General features: G+C 42.3%; 1 protein-coding gene across 1 annotated transcript in view; it reads right to left on the minus strand.

The window, feature by feature from the left end:
* The window catches only part of LOC145401959 (dystrophin, isoforms A/C/F/G/H-like), an 817,498-nt gene that overhangs the window by 742,512 nt on the left and 50,737 nt on the right, over positions 1 to 24,249 (minus strand). The window contains exon 3 of the mRNA XM_080274064.1: positions 21,616 to 21,714. Within this exon, the coding sequence (XP_080130190.1) occupies positions 21,616 to 21,714 (99 nt within the window). The remainder of the gene's footprint in view (positions 1 to 21,615; positions 21,715 to 24,249) is intronic.

Raw genomic sequence — 24,249 nt, forward strand, 5'->3', positions numbered from 1 at the left:
TGAGATTAGGGGTGTGATACCAGGAGTGTGTGAGATTAGGGGTGTGACAGCAGGAGTGCGTGAGATTAGGGGTGTGATAGCAGGAGTGTGTGAGATTAGGGGTGTGATACCAGGAGTGTGTGAGATAAGGGGTGTGATAGCAGGAGTGTGTGAGATAAGGGGTGTGATAGCAGGAGTGTGTGAGATAAGGGGTGTCATACCAGGAGTGTGTGAGATAAAGGGCGTGAAATGAGGCAGAACGGTAAAAAGCGTGTGTGATATTTAACTGAGTGTGAAAAACAAATATTGGATGAGTGTCGAAGCGTGTGTAAGAAAAGGGGGTGAAAGAGATGACGAAATCGTGTGTGTGTGTGTGTGTGTGTGTGTGTGTGTGTGTGTGTGTGTGTGTGTGTGTGTGTGTGTGTGTGTGTGTGTGTGTGTGTGTGTGTGAGAGAGAGAGAGAGACGAAGGATGAAATGAAGAGTAAGTAAGCCTTCCAATGTAGGCATACAGCCAAATACATAATGGCCTACACTTACTTTACTTCCACTAAACCACACCGTCGAAGATAATAAACATCCTCTAATTAAGTAGAAGACTCAAGAAAACGCCTACATACACGCAGCCACAAGCAGTAAAAGTACTGAAGAGAGAAAGGCATATTCCCACACTGAACATGAGAGTGATGTCAGCACTTACCCAATATTATACCCTCTGCCACAAAATCTACGGGTTTCTCACATATATTTTAGCGCTATATTTTCATGCTTGGCGGTGTGATATTGTGCTATATTCTAGAGACATTATGGCTATTCTAACATTTTAATCACCGAAGCAATTTTTCAAGCAAAGTGTTCTAGATGTGTTAGATAATTTGGCAGCATCCTAGATGATTTGAAGCCTTATTATGTTTTTTTTGTTTTTTTTTAGCAATATAGGCTATTCCAGACGTCTTTGATATTATAAAGACATTTTAGATGGATGCGTCAATTTTCCTAGCGATAATATGGGTGTCATTTTCTGGTGAAGATAAAAATGTAGTCATCTCTCAAGTCTTAAACTCCTTATCCTTATCACTGTGTCTCTTATAAATTCTTACTGCCGTCCAAACAATTACATTTAGCTTAAGACAAAGCGCTAGGACTGAAAGATATAAAATAATCTTTCCGAATATATTCACCTCAACCTGCATGCCTATACTGTATATTTACCTATTTACCGGCACTGCCTTCCCTTTTATCCACTTTCATGCTGTATGTATATACAATTAATATATATAATATATAATATATATATATATATATATATATATATATATATATATATATATATATATATATATATAGTATCTCTCTCTCTCTGTGTTTACTTGCCTCTCTGTCTGTCTATCTGACCACACCTTCCTATCTATCTCTGCTGTGTATCCAGCATGGTCTGTCTATCGTTTTCCTCTCTATCGATCTATTATCTTCCTCTTCATCTATCCATCCACCACCTCCCTGTCTATCCATCCACCCACCACATCCCTATCTATCTATCCACACAACATCTTCCTCTCTATCTATCTGCTATCTATCTATCCAACCATTTCCTTTCTATCTATCCATGCAACATCTTCCTCTCTATCCATCTGCTCTCTATCCACCCAACACTCTCCCCTCAGTCTATCCATCCACCACCTTCCCCTCAATCTATCAACCCAGTTCTTTTCTCTCAACCTATCCACCACCTTCCTCTCTATCTATCTTTTATCTATCCACCTACCTTCCTCTCTATCTATCCACTCACCACTTTTCTATCTATTTACCACTCCTCTTTCTATCCATCCACCATCTTCCTCTCTATCTATCCACCCAGTACCTTCCATAGCATCTGTCCAACGTCCTTCCCTCTCAATCTATCCATCCACCTACCACTCCAGCTGTTCATTCACATACCTTCTTTTCTATCTATCCATTTATTGTCTCCCTCTCTATCTGCCTCCCAGCTCCATTCATCTATCTACCCTTCTCTATCTATCCCCCTCCCCCCCCGTGTGTCTGTCTCGCCCACTTTTTCTGCCTATCTGTCTTCCTGTCTTTCTTCCTCTGTCTATCCTCCTCCCTGTCTATCTATCTCCCTAATTCCCTTCCTCTATCTATCTCCCTGCCTACCTTTATCTATCAATCTCCCTACCTGCCTTCCCCTGTCTATCTCCCTACCTGCCTTCCCCTGTCTATCTCCCTACCTGCCTTCCTCTATCTATCTCCCTACCTCTCTATCCATCTCCCTACCTACCTTTATCTCCCTACCTACCTTCCTCTGTCTATCTCCCTACCCCTCTTCCTCTATCTATCACCCTACCTACCTTCCTCTATCTATCTCCCTACCTCTCTTCCTCTATCTATCTCCCTACCTCTCTTCCTCTATCTATCTCCCTACCTACCTTCCTCTATCTATCTCCCTACCTGCCTTCCTCTATCATCTCCCTACCTACCTTCCTCTATCTATCTCGCTACCTGCCTCCTTCTATCTATCTCCCTACCTTCCTCTATCTATCACCCTACCTACCTTCCTCTATCTATCTCCCTACCTGCCTTCCTCTATCTATCTCCCTACCTACCTTCCTCTATCTATCTCCCTACCTACCTTTATCTGTCTATGTCCCTACCTGCCTTCCTCTGTCTATCTCCCTACCTGCCTTCCTCTGTCTATCTCCCTACCTACCTTCCTCTATCTATCTCCCTACCTACCTTCTTCTATCTATCTCCCTACCTACCTTCCTCTATCTATCTCCCTACCTACCTTCCTCTATCTATCTGCCTACCTCCCTTTCTCTATCTATCTCCCTACCTCCCTACCCTTCTGAATTATCTACTTCTCTATCTATCTGTGCATCTATCTCTCTACCATCTACTTGCCTACATACATTTGTTTTTCTATCTATCGTCCCTCCTACCTTCCTCTCCCCATTTTTCCTACTACCTTGCCTACCTACGTCTATCTATCTGCCTACCTACATCTATCTATCTGCCTACCTTCCTCTATCTATGTATCTATCCACCCCTATTCCATCTATCGCCCTGACTACCTTCCTTTATCTATCTGCCTCACTACCTAAATATCTTCCAATCTTTCTTTTCCTCTTCCCTGCTGTTTATCTATCTATCTTTCTATCTATCCGTCTCTCGCTCTCTATCCTCCCTACCGTGTTTATCTATCTGTCCTTCTATCTATCAGTCTCGTTCTCTACCCTCTTCCCTACCGTTTATCTATCTACCCTTCTATCTATCCGTCTCTCGCTCTCTAACCTCCTCCCTTCTGCGTTTATCTATCTATCCTTGTATCAATCCACCCATCCTCGCTCTCCATCTTCCTTCCTTCTGCGTTTATCTATCTACCTTTCTATCTATCCACCTACCCTCGCTCTCTATCCTCCTCCCTGCTGCGTTTATCTATCTATCCTTCTATCTATCCACTCATCCTCGCTCTCTATCCTCTCCCCTACCCTCGCTCTCTATCCTCTTCCCTGCTGTTTATCTATCTACCCTTCTGTCTATCCACCCATCCTCGCTCTCTATCCTCCTCCTTGCCGTTTATCTATCTACCCTTCTATCTATCTGCCATCTATCCGCCTGCCTACCTGCCGAACCTGCTAATTACTCCGGCGACACGACAACAACAAGTAAAAACAACTCGCGAGTTTGTGGCAGGGAGGGTGAGGAAGGGAGGGAGGGAGGAAGAGGGGAGGGAAGCCGGGGAGGACGGAAGGAAAGGCAAAGATGGGAGAAGGGTGAGGCAGACAGGGAGGGAGGGGGGAGGGAGGAGGGAAGTTAGGAGGAAAGGACACAAGGAGTGATAAAAAGAGGAGGATAAGTCAGACTGGGAAGGTAGGGAGGGAGGGAAAGAAGGAAGGAAGGAAGGACACAAGGAAAGTGACAGAAAGGAGGAAGATAAGTCAGACAAGGAAGGGATAGAGGGTAGGAAGGAGGGAGGGAAGAAAGGAAAGAAGGAAGGAGGAAAAGAAGGAAAGAGGGGAGGACACAAGTAAAGAGAAACATGGGAGGGCAAGGCAGGAAGACTGGTGAAGGAAGGAAGGATGGGGAGAAGGAAGGACGGAAGAAAAGAGAGTGGTGCATGCAGGGAGGGGAAGGAGGAAAGAGTAAGAGAAGGACGGAAGGAAGGGGAGTGCGAAGGACAGAAGGAAAAAGAAAGGAAGGAAGGAGGGAAGAACAAGGGGAGGAAGGGAGGAGTGGGAGGAAAGGAAGGCACGAGAAGAAGGAAAGCAGAAAAAAGATGAATCATGTAAGGAAACACAGAGAAGGAGTGGAAAAAGCAGAGTTTGACGAGGTGGAGGAGGAGGAGGAGGAAACGAATAAAAGTAAAGACAAAGACACAAAGACAGAAAAAGAAAGAGGGGAACGAAGAAAAGTCGTATTCAGTGAAGAAGAAAGGAAGAAAAAGGGGAGAAAGAGATCGGATATAGAGGATTATAAGATATGGAACAAAACACTGGAAGGAGAGAAACAGAAGAAGTGGAGGGGAAGAGAGAGAAGTAAAAGGAAAGGAAGTGAAGGAAGGAGGAAGAAAAGATGGGAGGGAAGAAACGAAGCAGATGGAAGGGAAGAAGGAAAAGAAAAACATGAGATGAAGAGAAAGGAAAAAGAAGAGAAGGAAAGGAAACGGACAGGAAGAAAAGGGCAGAAGCAGAAAGAGAGAAGGAGGAAGGAGAGAAGGAAGGAAAGAAGAACAGATAGAAGGGGAAAAGGAAAGGAGAAGAGAAAAAAGACAACGAAGAGGAAAAGAACAAAAGAAAAGGATAAGAGGAGAGGATGAGAAGGACAGAAAACGAAAGATAAAAGAAAAGAAAGCGATTGAAGGGGAGAGGAAGAGAAGGGGGAAGAGGGAAAGAAAAAGATGACAGAAAGAAAGGTACAAAGGGTGACTTATCTTCTCCTGATACAATCGTCTTGAAGTAAAAAGAACGATTTATATAAAGGGCATCACTGTACTGAAGGGGTTATACTTTTTTCATTTTATCTTGGCCTCATAGTGCCGTCTCTCCATGCAGAATGATGAGATGCAAAAATAGACTAACATACAAAGCAAGTCACGAAGAAGTGCTATGGAAATAATGCACAGCCGTAGTAATGTCTTTCTGCCTCTGAGTTACGTGAAATAAGCTGCAAAAGAACGAAAATCAGAGCCAAGTTAAGGTGAAAAAAAAAAAAAAAAATAGTGACGCTTTTACTCCCTTCAGTCCGAGGAGCCCTAATCCTTTCAGTACCAAGACGTCTTTTCCACTTTCTCCCTAATATCTTCGGGTACTCTTATGTTTAGGAAAGACACCTTCAATCCGATGGCGTGTATTTTTATTTTATTTTTGCTACTGGCAGACGATTTTCTTACTCAACAAAGAAAGCATTTTTAGTAGTAATCGGATTAAATTTATACGTAATTCTTCCACCTTCAAAAGTTCCCTCTAAGCCGAATCAAACAGTATGAAAGCAGCAAGAGAAAAATAAATTACAGATCATCGTACTGAAGGGGTTACGGGGCAAGATATATCCTTCACTGACAGCTTCACCAATGGGGGGCTCTCCTAGGCTGAATAAAATCGTCTGGCTTCAACAAGAATCTATTTATCTATATACCTAGGCTGCTTCCCCCAAGGAAAGCGAGGTAGCCGAGACAGGACGACACACTCCCCATTTACTCATCATTCGAACACATTCATTCGCATCTTAGCCCAAAAGGGGAGAAAGGTCTGATCCACACCGCACCACACCGCACAAGGGTCAACTGCGTAGTGCAATTAGTGACATCCGCAGCAGGGCCCGACAGCAGAGCTGGTTTACCCCTGCCACATCATAATAGACCCATCCCCTTACCCGCCCCTGACCTGACTAGCTGATCAGACCAAATGCGGGAGAATATCCCCTTAGGGCTGCGTCATCATTTATTCATTCACAATTTCTCTCCATTTATTTCTGTCACGCACAACCACTCTCCCTTGCTCAACAGGCATCCCTCTCGCATCCAGCGCTCTCTTCACACTGTCCATCCATCCTATTCGTGGTCTCCCTCTCAGCCTTACACCTCTCACATCAGATCTAGTTATCTTTTTCACCAATCGCTCATTATCCATTCTCTCCATATGCCCAAACCATCGCAACACCCTCTGCTCAACTCTACCAGCCATCTCCCGAACAACTCCAGTTCTCCTTCGCACTTCATCATTTAGCACTCGATCCATGCGCGTCACTCCACACATACTCCTCAGACACCTCATCTCCATTACATTCAAACTTTTCCTCTCTGCTACACCCATATTCCATGTTTCAGCCCCATATAAAGCAGTCGGTACCACAACACCCTCATACAGCCTTCTCTTTACATCCATTCTAAGCGAACGACATCTAAACACTTTTTTCATTCCTCCCAGCACCTTACCTACTTCATTCATTCCATACTTCACTCCTGCCTCTATTCTTCCATCCACAGCAACATGTGACTCTAAATATTTAAAACACTCTACCTCTTAAAGCAACTCACCATTCAAAACTATATTCATCCCCCTACCATCTATCAACTTCGTACACTTCATCACTTTGCTCTTATTCTCATTTACTTTCAATTTCCTCCTTTCACACACCCTTCCAAACTCCTCTACCAACTGTCTCAATCTCTCCTCTGAATCAGCCACTAGTGCAGTATCATCTGCAAACAGCAGCTGCTTCAGATTCCACTCTCCACCATCGACATTCACCAGACTCAGACCTCCACCTAAAACACTTGCATTCACCTCTCTTACAACACCATCCATATAAATATTAAACAACCAAGGCGACATCACACATCCCTGTCGCAGCCCCACTCTCACGGAAAACCAATCACTCATAGCATTTCCCACTCTTGCACACGCTCTACTATTTACATAAAAACTCTTCATCCCTTTTAGTAACCTACCATCAAGTCCATACAATCTTAAAACAGTCCACAAAGCCTCCCTATCAATTCTATCATACGCTTTCTCTAAATCCATGAATGCCCAAAACACATCCTTGCCTTTCGCCAAATACTTTTCACACACTTGTCTCACAGCGAACACCTGATCCACGCATCCCCTCCCTCTCCTAAAGCCACACTGCTCATCACCAATCACTCCCTCTGTACCCTCTCTCTCATAATTAACACTCTATCATACACCTTACCTAAAACACTCAACAGACTTATACCCCTAAAGCTAGTACATTCATACTTATCACCCTTGCCTTTATACAATCGGACCACACACGAACTTGCCTAGTCAACTGGCACCATACCTTTCACAAAGCACACATTCAACAATCTTACTAACCAGTCAACAATAGTCACTCCACCACCCTTCAGGCATTCCACAGCACACCCATCCATACCTGCAGCTTTCTCTGTTTTCATCTCCTTTACCGCCTTCTCCATTTCCTCCTTCGTGATCAAAGAATCATTTAACTCTCCCAACACATTTATTCATTGTACTCATCCATCCGCCACAATCTCAGCCACCCTTTCCTCCTCTACATTTAACAATCTTTCAAAATACTCTGCCCATCTCTTCCTTACTGAGTCCATCTTAATTAACATCCTTTCATCCTCTGCTTTTACTCGCTCTTCCTTCCCAGACTCTCCCTTTCGCATCCTTTTAACCTCCTTCCAGAACATTTTCTTATTCTGTTGAAAATTCTCAGTCAGCCGCCTACCCCACCTCTCATCTGCTGCCACTTTAGCATCACGCACAGCCCTTCTCGCCCATTCCTCTTTTCCTTATACCTCTCATATGACACTTCATCCTTCCTCTGCAGCCACACTTCATATGCACGTCTCTTCTCAGCCACACCCATACTTACTTCCTCGCACCACCATTCACTTCCTTTTCTTACACCACCACCAACACGTCTCACACCACACACCTCTTCTTCATGCCCCACCACAGCACTCATAAACAACTGCCATTCCTCCTCCACACTGCCATTTTCCTGATCTTTCACTGCGTTCCACTCATCTTTCAGTTTCTCCTGATACTCTATCATTTTCTCTCTTTTATCCAACTTACTCACTTTCAAAACCTCCCTGCCACACCTAACCCTCATAGCTCTCACCCATCTCTTACCTGCTCTTAACTTTCCCTCCACCAGGTAGTGGTCAGACATACCTCCACCCTACCCTCTCAAAACTCTCACATCCAACAATCTTCCAATTACATTCCTAGACACAACCACATAGTCCATCAATGCTTTATCCACAACCAATCCACCCTCCTGTCTCACCCATGTATACTTATAAATATCTTTCTTCTCGAACAGCGTATTTCCAATCACCATCTCTCGCTCAACACACATCCCTATCATTCGTTCCCCATTTTAATTTCTTCCAGGCACACCATGCATATCAACTACACCTTCAACTTATACATTTCCCACTCTAACAATCAGATCTCCCATCATTACCACATTCACATTCGCTCCAAAACTCTGCAGACACTCATCAACATCATTCCGGAAAGACTCCCTCTCTTCCTCATCCCTTTCACTACCAGGCCCATATGCACTCACAAATACCCACAACTCACGTTCAAATTTCGCTTTCACCCACATCAGTCTCGATGACACTTCCTTCCATTCAATCACACACTGCTGTACTTCCGGACTCACTAACAAGGCCACACCTTCTCTTGCACTTCTTCTATCAACACCTGACAATCTTCCATTCACACTTCCAAACACAGACTCACCCTTCCCTTTCATCTTCGTTCACTCAAAGCTAACACATCAACTTTCTTCTCACAAACATTCTCCCATTCTCCTCCCTTTTAGCCTCAATCGTACTACATCCACGCACATTCATAGACCCAATCTTCAGGGTACGGGGATAACTCAATCCCCCATCCCTTTCTCTGGCCTGTCTCTTTCTAAGAACTAAAAACAGAGGAGGGGGTCCCTAGTCCCCTTGCCCTGCCTCTTTTAGTCGCCTTTTACGACACGCAGGGAATACGGTGGCAGTATTCTTCCTAACACAACCTGGCCGCAGAGTAGTAGTACCACCCCATAGTGCGGCCAGGTTGTGACCCCCACGGCCACAGGGGGGGACACAATCTGGCCGTCACCGAAGTCAACGGGTAAAGTCGCGTCAAATCGTCTGGCAGTAGGGAGAATAAAATACATACAGCACAGTCACAGGAATTACGGGATGGGAAGGGAAAGGTGGGAGAGACGAGAAAGATGGAATGCTGAAGATTTGGTTAATTTCTTGAATCCAATGTACTAACTTTTATTCTGTTACCAAGTTACGAATTGCATTATCTTAAGGACGGTACAGTCAAGATTTCGAAGGCCTGAATGGTGGCTGAATATGAGTGTGACCCATTTAGCTGGGCAGACTTTTGCTGGTTCAGCAAACGAAGCGAGTGAGCGATGTTTACTCTCAGTTATGTGTGGAAATGAGCGGCCCAGCCCGACCTGGCCCGACCCGACCGTCACGCTAAGCAGAGGCTAATAACTTTACTCGTATGTGAAGTAGAGTTGAAGTTCTTACTGCATGTGATGCATTCATTTAATACATTTTATTATCAACTAAAAGCTCATCCATAATTGCGTAGGAACCCCTTGGAATCTCGAGTTTTCCAAGTTTCGGTTCTAATCGGTGAATGCCTCAATTACGAAATCAAGTTAAAAAAAGACTTTGCGTCGAAACACTGTGTTTTTTGCATCAGCTCTACCAATTAAATATCGGAGATTAAGGCTGTAATTTCACATTAAAATTTTTGCTCTCTTTTGACGGTGAAATCACCAAGGGAAAACACCTCATTTTTGGCTTTAATCATCTCAATAATCAAGTTTTTATCGTTTCAGTTTCGTCGACACGGCAGGTTGGCAGCGGAGATTGTGGAATTGCAATGTGCATGTGATGAATGCTACGGTGCGAAATAATCCTGGCGAAACGCCTGTTTCTTACTTTCATCCTGCAATTGATTTATCAGAGGAAAATTGTGATAACATGGCGCTCGCTAGCTCGTTACGCGCTCACAAAGCGCACTTTACTTGTGTTAGTTCACTTCCTAGAAATCTCTCTCTCTCTCTCTCTCTCTCTCTCTCTCTCTCTCTCTCTCTCTCTCTCTCTCTCTCTCTCTCTCTCTCTCCCTCTCTCTCCCTCGTCCCGGCTTCAACACATACATATATAGGAAAAGAGATTTGGATGATGATGATGATGATAAATTGATAAGACGTACCCTTTCCTAAAAACACCACTGTAAGACGTTTCCCCTAAAATTTAATGGATCTGTCTAGTAGCAGCAAGAATAAACTAAAAATGAATGAAAATCGTTGAAATGCAGGTGGAAAGTACGTCACGGGTGCGAATGGGACGGAAACGGAAAACAAAAATAAAAAAAAAATAAAAAAGGCAGAAAAAAATAATGAAAATAAAAAAAGGGGAGAAAAATAATGGAAATAAAAAAGGGTGGCAGAAAAAATGACAATATCGATGCATTAACCCCTTCAGTGCAATGACGTACCCCTTCAGTGTAATGACGTCATTTTTGTCTATTCTTATCTCCATACGACTTCACTCAATTCATAGCCCACCTCTCAAGGATGAGGGGTCAAAGAATGCTATATCGAGTATCTATTTCGAGAAGTTCACTAGATAGGAATTATATCGTCTGGCGGTAGGAAGGATACAATATACAGTTCGCTATCGAAGTAAAATATGGAATACGTTATCGGAGTAAGAGTGATAAGGGAAGGAGAATACGATAGAAAGAGGAACAACAGAAAGCTGGGATAACGAATATATGAAGGAATAAAGAGACGCTGGGGAGGAAAGGATAGCCAACAAGACCAGAGAAGTATTTAGGAAAGGAGAAAGAAGGATATAGCGGATTGGGTTAATGAAGACATATAAGGAAAGAAAGTAGGAAAGAGAAAAGAAAATGGAAGAAAGAAGAGAACAGGAGGAAAATGAAATAAATAAATTTATGGAAGTTGCAAGAAGTGGGAGATGAAAGAGTGAATGAACATAAAATAATCGGGCAAAAGAGTACGATGAAAACAGTGAAGAAAGTGGCAGTAAAGAAAATGCAGAAAAGACTGAAAAATTAGGAGGAAAATGTTACACCTGTGACAGAGCTCGCCATAGTGGAGACAAAGCATATGGAGCTGGTGGATGTTTGAAAGGCGGATAGACAGACAGATACATAGATAGACAGATAGACAGACTGATAGACAGTTAGACTGCTAGATATATACAGAGACAGATTAGACACATATTTACAGATAGACTGATAGACAGACAAACAAACTCTCCTCACTCTCCTACCCACACACAGCCAGTAACCGCAACCCGTAAAGTCTAGTCCGGGAACGGCCGCAATCTGAGCTCAATACAAGACCCAAACGGCACATTAATCTTGCACTGCCCTATCACACCCACCTCACCCGGCCATCTCACACCCACTTCACTCAACTATCTCCACTACCACGGCGCCCACAACCACCGAAGAGTTGACATCAGAGGCTGCATCTCAACACCCTCAGTATGTAGTATAAGTCGCATTTTGGTACCTCATTAAAGAAGGGAATTTCAGACGGCAAGTGGGTCGACATATCCATAACACAGAACAGAAGCTATACTCATCCACTCTCCTTGTCTAAAACTGATCCTCCATACTGAATGCCGAGATATAACGACACAGCAACACAAGACCATGGTGGTAGTCACGAAGAAGTGCTGCATAAAGAACGCAGAGACACAGCACTGCCTTACATTGCCAATCAGCTACGGGAAACTGACTGCAACAGGGCGAAAATCTCCACCTACAGTACGTGAAGGAATTGTAACCCTCGCAGGAAACGCCACCACTAAATCATTAAACACGTCCCCTCCTCACCAGGCCTTTTTATACGTACAGTTAAATCCAGCCTCATGGTTTATGTTATGGTACTTTTCTACCGCACTGTATTGCCTTTTTTTTTTTTTTTTTTTTTTTTTGGGGGGGGGGATTTTTATAATAAACTACTACTCTGTATCTGCCATATTCAGGTGGGAAGTTAATGATGCGCCTCTATCATGGTAAAAAATGTTTGAAAGAGAGAGAGAGAGAGAGAGAGAGAGAGAGAGAGAGAGAGAGAGAGAGAATATGATTAGGTCAAGCAGCAACAGCAGCGGCAGCGGCGGCGGCGGCAGCAGCAGCAGCAGCAGCAGCAGTAGTAGTAGTAGTAGTAGTAGTAGTAGTTGTTGTTGTTGTTGTTGTTGTTGTTATTATCACTGTTGTTGTTAGTTGTTGTTGCAGACTCAGGTTCATCTGAAATGTGAACCCAGTAGACTGCAGGCTGAATTTGCCTGTCTCCCTCCTGCAATCAACCGTCTCCTTTTCAGGGGATGATATATATATATATATATATATATATATATATATATATATATATATATATATATATAGATATATAAAAGGGAAGAATGCCGAAGAGGAACGAAATAAGAAGAAAACGAAAGGAAGAAGGAAAGTAGAAAAACGAGGATAAGAAGAGACAAAATAATTATACATAAAAACAGCGAGAAAATAAATCACGGAACAAACCGGAAAGCACGGACTCAGAAAAAAGTCGGAAACTAGAGAGCAGAGAACGTGAAAAAGGACAAACAAATCGAACGGGAAGGTACAATGGGAGGAAGACAAATTATGGCACGGAAAAAGGAAGAGAAGAGAATAATAAAGGACAAAAGAAGTCACACCGAAAAAAGGGAAATAGCAGGGTAACACGAGGACAATTCCTACAGGGGATAATTGTTTACTAAGCCATAACACCGGATTCATTAGCATTAATATTAGAAATCGATTCCTTTCACAGTTCCCAGTCAACGTTCTTCATCTTCTGTGACGCTTCTTCAGCAAATTAAAAATAAGCGAGATATTGTGGGGTCTTCAATGCGTGTCTGTGATGGCGGTTTGTTTACATTTTGTCCATTAAGGGTGATGCATTTTTGTTTCTCGGAGGTGCATTGTCAATATAAGCGGTGCGCTTTTGTTTTCCCTGGTGCATTATGGTCCTGATTTCAGTCAATTAAGAGGGTCGGAAGTTGGTTTGTCTCATATTTAAAAATTTTTAAAGATGGACTCCCTGTGTGATAGATTCGTTTCACTTACGGTCGACGACTAAGGTAAAGTTGGAAATTTGTCTCGACTGGGCTCGAATTACACAGATGCAGGTTAAGTGGCGTTTGAGTACGTTAACGCCTAATAAGACTCGTAATTCACCCGTTTCTTTATTTTCACCATTATAAAGAAAAAAAAAAACACCTAGGAAATCTATGGCTTTCCTCTTTTTTATATGAGTTGAACGACCTGACTTTACTTCCGATGAAACTAGATTTTTTCCCATATGTAGGTGTTTTGACATTTACATTTACTCTGATAATCACCAAAAGAACACAAGTTTTCTAGGATGAGGTCGGCTGGTCTAAAACTCTGAAACTAATGATCTGAGATAGAATTCAGCGTAAAATTCTTTCAAGGCACATAAAAAACACAATAAAAAAATATAATTTCATCTTCAGAAACCAGCGACATGGCTCTTTATCCCATACAGAATGAAAACAAAGATAAAAATAATGAAGGAAGGGAAAAGACATGACAGAGAGGGAAAGAAATTGCAGACGGAAGAAATCTGTTATTTTTTCTCTCCGCCTCCCTTGCCTCACTTGCCTTATTGAGCCTCGTCCACTCTCATCATTGCTCTTGATTTACTTCTTCGTCCTTGTTTTTATTGCAGCCCGTTCTCTCTCTCTCTCTCTCTCTCTCTCTCCTAAAACCCTTCTCGCTTATTCCTTCTTTTTTTCCCTCAGTTCTCCCTTCCATCCCTCACTCACCAACTTCTCCCTTCTCCCTCCTTCCCCAACTCTCTCTCTCTCTCTCTCTCTCTCTCTCTTTCCTTCCTCCCGTGCTCCTTTCTTCACCTTCCACTCTTTCTCTTCTCTCTCTCCCTCTCTTCATTTTCCTTCCTCCTCCCTGCCATTCTCATCACTTCCCTTCACCATCTCTCTCTCTATTCCTTCCTCTCTTTCTCCCTTTCTTCCGCTCTTCCTTCCATCTCCCTCCTCCTCTCCCCCCCTTCTCCTTCCAAGCTATTTCTCACCTCTTTCCCTTTCTCTGTTCACCTTTCTTCTACCACTTCATTCCCTCTCCCTACTATGCTCCAACCTTTTTTTTTTCCCTCTTTATTTCTTTATATATTTTTCTTCCTTCAATCCTTTCCTCCTTCACTCCAATTCTTTCCATCTAAACCTTCCTTCCTTCCTTCTCTCCCTCCCTCCCTGTAATTTCTTCCTTTCCTACTTCCCTCTTTCCTTCCTTTCCTCCCTCCCTCAAACTCTTTCCTTCTAAACCTTCCTTCTTTCCCTTCCCTCACTCCCTCCCTCTAACTCTTTCCTTCTAGACCTTCCTTCTTTCCCCTCCCTCCCTCCCTCTAACTCCTTCCCTCTAAACCTTCCTTCCTTCCCTCCCTTCCTTCTTCCGCCTGCCCCTCCGCCTCCCGTACACAATACCATCAACACAAAAGCACCATCCCACCTAAGCCCCACTGAATTAATAGCACAAAAACACACACACAATACACTCATTATATAGCAACTCCTTGGCCACACACACACACACACACACACACACACACACACGCTAGAGAGAGAGAGAGAGAGAGAGAGAGAGAGAGAGAGAGAGAGCGCTTATGTAGTTTATTATTCAGTTCAGGCGGTTTACTTTAGTTTAGGTAATTTTTTTATCATCATCATCATCATCATCATCATCGCGACCTCTCTTTCCGCCTGAAGATAGGAACTCTAATTCAACTATTATACAAAGATGATGGGATGAAGCTTAACTAGGAAGACATAAAACATTAGAAACAAACATCAAACTACTACACCAATGACCTACACACACTCATCAACACATCATCCAAGCCTTCCAAATAAGTAGTATGATAGATTACATACAAAAATTACTTCACAAAAATTATTTCTTCACCTCCCCTCGCCATCTCTCTCCGTACACTTTCCTCCTCAGTCTCCCTTCCCTCTCACTTTTCTTTCTTATTTAAGCGTCTGGTGGAGTCGTGGCTTGACTATTTCACTGCTAGGGTTTCCCTCAGCTGAATCTGGAAGTAACAACACTCACAGATGATGCCCTACACTCTCTCTTATCACTTGGTCACGAATTCTTGTCGGCCTTCTAGCATCTCTCCCTTACCGATTTAACCTGCATTCTACGTCCTTCCATTTTCTTGTATACTACTACTGCCTTTCTGATATCGACAGAGATTGCATAAATAGCATCTCTCTATCCATTCATCTATAGCCAAATGCCTTACTGTCCCGACCTGCTGCAGTGTGTGGGTGAAAGTGTACGGGTGTGTGGACCTGAAAAGAATAACGTTATAATTGCGTGACAGCGAGGTGGCGAGGTGGGTCCGAGCCAAACAAAGATGAGGGTACTTTACTGCACGATATCATTCAAGCTTGCTTCACTTCACTACCAATGCCCTCCACTAAGCTGAAAAAATCGTATTGTAGCAGCACGAGTAAACAAAAAATAATAAAAATAAATAAGTAAATAAATGAACAAACCGTAATGAAGGCTGTCGACTCCGTTCTCTCCGATCTCCTCTTCCTGCCTACCACCATCACTTTTCTTTTCCCTTCACTCCTTTCTTTATATCTATATTCCCCTATCTCCCTCCTCCATCTCACTATCTTCCTGACAACTTTATTCCTTGCTCCTTCCATTTATTCTGTTTTGGTTCGTATTCTTATTGTCCTCTTTACCTCTGTTTACTGATTCACACTTTCTCCTCACACCCATATTCTGTGTGTGTGTGTGTGTGTGTGTGTGTGTGTGTGTGTGTGTGTGTGTGTGTGTGTGTGTGTGTGTGTGTGTGTGTGTGTGTGTGTGTGTGTGTGTGTGTGTGTGTGTGTGTGTGTGTGTGTGTGTGTGTGTGTGTGTGTGTGTGTGGTTTATTCTCTCTCTCTCTCTCCCTCTCTCCGCGTGACACCATTGTTAAGAGAAGCAATTATTTCTGATCACTGATGTGTTACCTAATTATTCGTGTTAGGGGCATTTCCTCCTTCGCTTTGATCTCTCTCTCTCTCTCTCTCTCTCTCTCTCTCTCTCTCTCAGCATTCTTATTTTTCCGCGTTTCATTTTCTGTTTCTTCTCCTTGTTTACTTTCAATAAATTTTGTTTCCTCGTCACTATACTCTTCCTGTTTCTCCCAATTCCTCTTTTTCTTTTCCTTAATATTTTCAAATCAATCTTCCCTCCCTTCCTCTTATTTTAAATCTCTCTCCTTTCATATATTTCCCTCTCCACTTACAACCTCCCTCTTCCCTTCACTTTCCTTTTCCCCCCTTGTCATGTTCACCATTTCCCCACTGCCTTCCTCTCAGTTACACTTTCCCTCCCTTCATTACCATTTCACCTCCACTCTCCTTCCTTCTCTACCTATCTCATTATCTCTCCTTCTTTACCTTCCTCCCTCCCTACCTCTGTATCTCTCACTTTCCCTACCTCCCTCTCCCCCTCTCTCACCTTCACTTTTTCCCTCCTTTCTCTTCTCCCATCGCTACTTCTGCCTTTTATATTCCTTTTCTACCTTTACTTCCCCTCACAAATCTTCACCCTACCTCTCTCTTCCCCATCATCCTCACTCTTCCCTCAGTCTCACTCTCTTTACTCCCCTCCGTTTTTCCTCCCCACCGGCTTTACCTGCTTCCCTCCCCTCTCCCTCTCCATGCACCTTCTCCCTCTCCTCTTTCACCTTCACTGTCACCTTTCCTCCCCTTCCTCTCTCTCTCTCTCTCTCTCTCTCTCTCTCTCTCTCCCTATACCTCTTTCCCTTCCCCCTCTCGTCTTCACCCCCCGCCTCACACTCTCCTCTTCATTCTTTCCTTGCCTCCCCTCCCCTCCCCCTCTCTCAATGGACCCTTACCTTTTCAATCAATGTACTTACCATCTAAAGCCCCTACTCACCTCTTGTTGAAGGGGGCACCCAGCCAAACCTTCCTCTGGCACTCAATATATTTTTTTCCAACACTCTCCCCTCGCCGTACATTCCGATACATCTCTCTCGCTCTCTCTCTCTCTCACACACACACACACACACACACACACACACACACACACACACACACACTTACATTATCCTCTCCCCTACTTCTGCCAACAACAACGCTTGTATTTTCTGTTTCTTCATTCACCTCTTGCATTCCCTCTCTCTCTCTCTCTCTCTCTCTCTCTCTCTCTCTCTCCTCATATACTCTTCCCTCCACTTTTTCATACATTTCTCCTCTCTCTTCTTCTCTCTTTTCCCCTTTACTTCCCAATCTCTTCCCCTTACTCTCATTACCCCTTTCTATTCAACTTCTCTTTCCTACTTTCTCCCACTTTTCACTTTCTCAACTCATCATTTTACCCACCTCATCTCCTCTCTTTACTATCTCATCTTTTTCACTCCCACTCTTCAACCCTATCACTTCTTCACTGTCTCCTTTTTCCTTCTGTTATCTTCTGCCTTTTCTTTTACTCCTGTCGTATTCCTTTCATTCCTTTCCTTTATCCCTGCATATCTTCATCCCTCTTCTCGTACTCTTCTTGCCTATGTCTCCCACCCCCTTTCACAGTCACACTTCCCACGTAATCTCTCTCTCTCTCTCTCTCTCTCTCTCTCTCTCTCTCTCTCTCATATTCCATTCTCCCTACCCTCTACGGCCATCACCTCCCTCTCTTTTGTCCTCCTACTCCCTCACCACCACACTCCAGCCCTGATCAATGTCCACACTTAGCCTCCTAAACACCGCCCGACGAGAGGCCCAAGGCGCAAAGGGGACGCAACAAGTGTATTCTACGGATAAGCACATCGATAAATTTCACCACGTTTATATAAAAAGGAGGGTGGGATTAAGACCCTACCTCGCCGCATCCGTACCTGGGAAAAGAGGTGTGTGTACTGATGATGATGATAATGATGATGATGATGACGATAATTACTGATGATGATGACGATAATGATATTGTACTAGGTTAAAGACATCCAGCTGTGACTTAACCCTGATAGCTCCGGTGTATGCAGAAATTAAGCCCTATAGGTAAACGTTTCAAAGATATGACTAAAGACGTATGGTAAACAGAGACGTGACAATTTCCACCACTGTGGTCTGCCTGTCATCCGCCGTGTCAGTGTAAACATTTAACTCGGTGATTTGCCAGGCTTTTTTTTTTTTTTTGTTCCAGCACGCTGATGTCCTAGTAAAACTTGGGATTAACCAGCTATATATTTCAAAAGTCACAATGTTCCAAATGTCTGGGCTGGAAACAGAAATACCACATAGGCGGACGTCGTTCAATCCGTTTACTAAATGGTTTCAAATGAAGCCATGATGTTATGCGGCAGGGACAAAGGACACCGAAAAATTCTCTCAGAAATCTCCTACCCCGCTTGGCAAAAAAAAAAAAAAAAAAAATGAGCTTAAAAGTTGAGTTTGTTAGCCGAGAAATGGGTAAGTACAAAAACGATACATGTAAGGCAATCGTGTGCGTCCGTAACGTCGTGTGAAAAAATGTGTCAATTCTGTGTTACTTCATTCTACCTGGAGTTACGTAGTATACCATGGAAATTAAATACACCATGGAAATTAACTTGCCTACACTTTCTTTAAAGCACGTTTATCCTTTTATACACGATCGGAAAACCCTTATTTCACAACGAATAAACATACTAGTCGCCACAGTAAAAAAAAAAAAAAAAAAAAAACTCCCGAAGACTTTTATCTCTCTTTAATCACTTCTAATTTTCCAGAATCTTACAACGCTGTTAAAACAAATGGAGGTTCCAACATTTTGGAAACCAGTAAATTAATTCATGAAAAGCAGAAAAACGTGGGGAAATTATTACATGGGATGTGCCTATTTCTTTTCTGTAAACATGCCAATACTGTCTGCACCATTCAATAAACGAAGAAAAAGTTACGAATATTAATTAATTTTTTTCCTGTCGGCGTGTAAAAAAAAAAAAAATGAGTGGGGAAAAACCCGCCATGATCTTCACAACCAATAAATAAAAAAGGGGAAAAAATGACAGTAAGGTTGGAAAATTTACTTTTTTATTGTTATCACTGTACTAACTTTACTTGCACTGCCTGAGTAAAAACAAAGCAGAGGGTGAGAAAATAAAGGCAACAGGGTAACCTTTCCGTCACAGCTATTTAAACCTACAGTATTCCCACAATATCAGTAAGAAAAAAAAGTAACGTGATAAAATAAGGATACATGACTTACCTTTCCACTATCATCATCACCCTAGCCATACTCACGTTATCATAATATGATGTGGGGCAGGACCCACGAAGAAAAAAATAAATCCAGAGAAACACTAACCACAGTATAAACAGTAATGACCCACCAATCCATACCATTATCAATCACGATTTCAACATCGTAAGTTTCGCCTTGCAAAAATGGAATACATATCAACAAGTGTGGGCGGAGAGGAGATTTAGCTGTAAGAGCCAGTGGGAAAATCTTGGAGACCGAATAGAAAATAATTGTGTTACCAGTCAATCAAGAAAGCAAAAAATACAGAAAGTAGCACTCCGACGGGGCAATACTTGAGCCCCTCAGTTGGTCTAAGGGCCTAACACACTGGTTCTCAAACTGGGAGCCATGGGGAGCCGGGGCTCCCAGGGGGGTCACGACAGGATTTTAGGAAGGCTATGGCGGGCTGGTGTAAGTAGTAAATCAGTGTGTCAGTGAAATCGCACTGAGAGTCCTCTTGCCATTCTCCACAACATATTTATGTGACTCTAGTTTATCCACCCTTCTACACATAAAAAGTAAAAGCCGAAACCGGCTGGATGTGGACCCCGATATGAGACGTGCAGTGACTCAACCTCAAATCAGTCGACTGACTGAAAGCAAACAATGTCATCCATCCCACTGATATGTAACAAAATATGCATTCTGATTAATAGTTGTAGGCATTAAAATAAATGGACAGTACCAAAACAAATTTTGTCATCATTATTTGTAAGGGCTTGAGCGAGAACTGAAGGGGGTCCACGAGGATGTCAAGATCCTCGTAAGTGGGGAATGAAGTGAAAAAGTTTGAGAAACACTGACCTGACATTAGACTTCGGTCTGTGACCTTGACCTTTAATTCACTGGTCACAAAGTCTCAATATTTCATTTATGCCTGGCCCTTTACTCTCCCACCACGTTTGGTAAAAATCGAAATAAAACTGTTTGAGCTGATCTTTCCTTTGACCTGACAACTGATCTTTCTCTGTGATCTACCTCTGAATGACTTTTCAAAATCGAGTTCCTTTATCTTGTCGTGCGCTGAATCTTTACTCAAAGACTGATCTAAATCGGATTAAACGGTGTAAGTTGACCATGACCTGTGACCAATGATTTTTAAATACATGAGGCCAAAACCCAATCCTTCTACCAAATTTGGTCTACATCAGACTGAAACTAATTCAGTGGTTTAGTTTATACACACACACTCAGCTCGGTTTTCGACATCATCCTGTGGCCTTGACCTTTGACTTTTAGTTCTCAAAATCTCACCTACTTCCTTCTTGGTTTACCCCCAACCCTTCTACCAAGTTTGTTACAGATCGGGTGAAAACTGGGCAAGCTAACCTTGTTAAGTCAAATTTTAAACTTGCCCTGGGACCATGACTTTGTTTCCAAAAAACAACCGCTCTACCTAGTGGTTAAAATCGGATATAAATTGTTATTTTGTATCTGTGCGCGCGCACACACACACATACATACATACACACACACACACACACACACACACACACACACACACACACACATGGTGAGCACAATAACCGCGAAGCGAGTGCGGGTATAATTAGCTTCCGACTGTCTCCTTAACACTCAGCATAATGACTCCTCAAACACTTCACTCCAGACACTTTTACTGACTTCAAGAGGGACATCTGAAACCGGAGCAGACAGCTATAACCTTAATTACGACTATGGGTCTCTTACAAAATAAAATCCCCTGGTATATCAACAATGAATAAAAATAAGATCATCTCACTGAAGGAATTACTGTAAACAAGACAATCGCGAAGGTCAAAGGAACGCTCCATTTTTTTTACATGCCGGATCATCTCTAGGAGCGTCCCTGTCCATCTGTCACTCATTAAAGTTTTTTGGGAACGAAGTGCTTGACTCCCGTAGACTTTCGCGAAGCCAATACTAGGGCCCTGAATTTCTCGTTTCACGCCCGTAGGCTTCAGTGAAACCCCATATTAGGATCCTGAAGTTCTTGCATCTACGTGATACTTATGGACTTGTTTAAGGCATCCCTCTCCATCACCCATGAAAAGAGTAAAGCGAGTCTGGTCTATACCTCGCTGATGAATATGCTCCCTTGGTCCGGCCTAGAATTAATCCTCTGGGAGACTGTACAATTCAAAGTCTCTGAGGGGGAATCCGTAGCCTCCCAAGACAATACATATATAAACTACTCTACAGCTCTTCCCTCTGTCTTCCCTACCACTCATTTCCTCCACCTGTGCCTATGAATGGGCCAGGAACATATAAATGGTTCTTACCTTTTGTTTCTCGGTGAGCTGCCTAATGTCGTCAGCGTCGCCCACCACCACCGTCTGCTGTCGCGTCATCTGCTCCATCAGGGTAAGCCAGTCGCGAATCTGAAGACGAAGATGAAATTATGTTACAAATGGTATGGAATGTTATGTAATTACAATACATACATTAAAACCACTACTACCACCACCACTCCCCCACCACCAACATCAACACAACAAAAAAAATACAAGAATAATAACTGATATTATTATTATTATTATTATTATTATTATTATTATTACTACTATAACCACTACCACCACCAATAATAATGATAATAATAATAATAATAATAAAAATAATAATATGGCACCGCATTGAATATTACGAACGTTTCTTGCAGTTTCCTTTGTTGTATTATAGACTTCCCTGACACGATGAAAAAGGCGAGAATATGTGATCTAAATAGTAATCTCATAAATATCAAAATATTTCACCGGAAAAGAGAAATGTTTGTTGCCATTTCACTTTTTTAAATTACTGTCAGGCAGGTCCGCAGCTAAAGATCGAGGTAATTTCTGTTAAATGAATGGCAAAAAAGTGTTAAATAATACAAACTGATAAAAGCCTGTTGACGTTTCACCTGTATGATTATTGTCTGTTAGTGCCCGATCGGAGAAGAGGTAAAATTATGTTACAGAACGTACACGACAAAATGATAAATGCGAGAACTGCGAGAAACATAAATACCTACTGTACATGAAAGTTGCAAGTCTGAAATATGTAGTCATAAAATGTGGCATGTAAAAGGCGATGATAAATAATATAAATAACAGGAAATACATCAATACACAGACGTAGATATGATAATTCTTTAAAGGCAAATAATCCCTTCACTCCAAGGACGTGGTGTTGGAGAGGGAAGGTTTCTGTAGAGGCATCGATATATCCGGGTGGCTCAGCTGCCTGGCCATATAAACGTCTCTCAACTACTTCCCTATCCCCAGAGAGGAGGATGGTGGACTGCAGAAGCGGAACTTATAGTCTGCAGTCCACCGGGTTCACGCTTCATATTAACCTGGAACAACAACAACAACAACACCAAGGATATAATTTTCATTCCATTCTCACTGGTACCTGGCGATATTCTTTACCTATGCAGTGCTCCTTAGTACAGAGGGAACTGATGATGCCTAAAAGAGTCTATCCTTTGCTGAATAAATCGCCATTCTTCCCTGGCCATTAACGCTTCCACAAACTTTGGTCCAAATCGGTTCAAAATTGATTAATCTCACCCCGCCATGTGATCCTGACATTTGACTTTCTCCTATGACCTTGGCCTTTGACTCACTGTTATCAAAATCACATAACTTTGCCCTTGCCTTACTACGAACATTTCCACGACGTTTGGTATAGATGAGATAAAAACCAAAATGCTTAAGTTAACTTTACCATGTGACTTGACCTTAGACCTATCATTCTCAAAAACCACAGGTGAGTCTCTTACATGATCCTAAACCCTACCACCAAGTTTGGTCCATCTCAGATCGAACCTGTGTTGCTTATTTTGTTTCTCTCTCTCTCTCTCTCTCTCTCTCTCTCTCTCTCTCTCTCTCTCTCTCTCTCTCTCTCTCGCACACACACACACACACACAAAAGTGCAAGACGATCAACACATCAGTGCTCGCTATCTATCTATCTATTTATCTATCTATCTATATTCATATCTTCATATAAACAAATGACTCTACTACAAATAACCACGATCTTTTTCGCAGTCATCGGTTGCAAAAATTTCAGCCATTCTAGGATTTACTACCTTACTTGCTTATTTTTTTCGCTACTAATTTATTGTTATCGCTACAGAAGTCACATTACGAGTGCCTTGCCAGATGAGGAACTAGGCTGATACACTGTTTATGCTTCAGTGACGATGATAATGATGATGACGATGATGATGATAAGAATGGCTAAATGCGATTTCCATGGTTAGTTGCCGTGTTATCTATTCTTATCCCTGCTCTGAGGAAGGTGAGCTCAAACAGAGTACAACAAACGATAAAAAACTAAACAAGAAAAGGACATAATGCAATATAGTATATCACAAAAATAACGATATACTTCCTTCTTACTCTGTGAGGTGTTATTATACGATAGAAGGTGTATATACTCAAATAACAAATGATAATAGCAATTTACAATAAAGACATAAATAAGACTGTGGAAAAATACACTATGATACCTGTTGTTGCGCCATGAGACCCTGCTGCGTCATGCGGTTCCGGGTGTGGGATGGGAGGCTTTGTAGCGCTTCTTCCTTAGCGATTCGTTTTGTACAATACACCTTAACATTTTTTTGTGCGGTATTTATGCTGTTTTACTGTCCACAAAGATTGCACTAAAAATGTTCAAGGGGATACTGAGGTGCAACATGGGGAAAAAATCGCTAAGGAGAACGTCTCACGAAGCCTCCGATACCATTTAAAATACCACCCACAGGATATGTCACAGTTTTCTGTATAACTGAAGGAAATATATATATATATATATATATATATATATATATATATATATATATATATATATATATGTGTGTGTGTGTGTGTGTGTGTGTGTGTGTGTTGACTGCAAAACTACTTAACCTCTTCAATCCGGTT

Source organism: Coenobita brevimanus, chromosome 57 (genome assembly GCF_032717465.1).
Source record: "Coenobita brevimanus isolate Jiangsu-jjx chromosome 57, ASM3271746v2, whole genome shotgun sequence".
Lineage (NCBI taxonomy): Eukaryota > Metazoa > Arthropoda > Malacostraca > Decapoda > Coenobitidae > Coenobita > Coenobita brevimanus.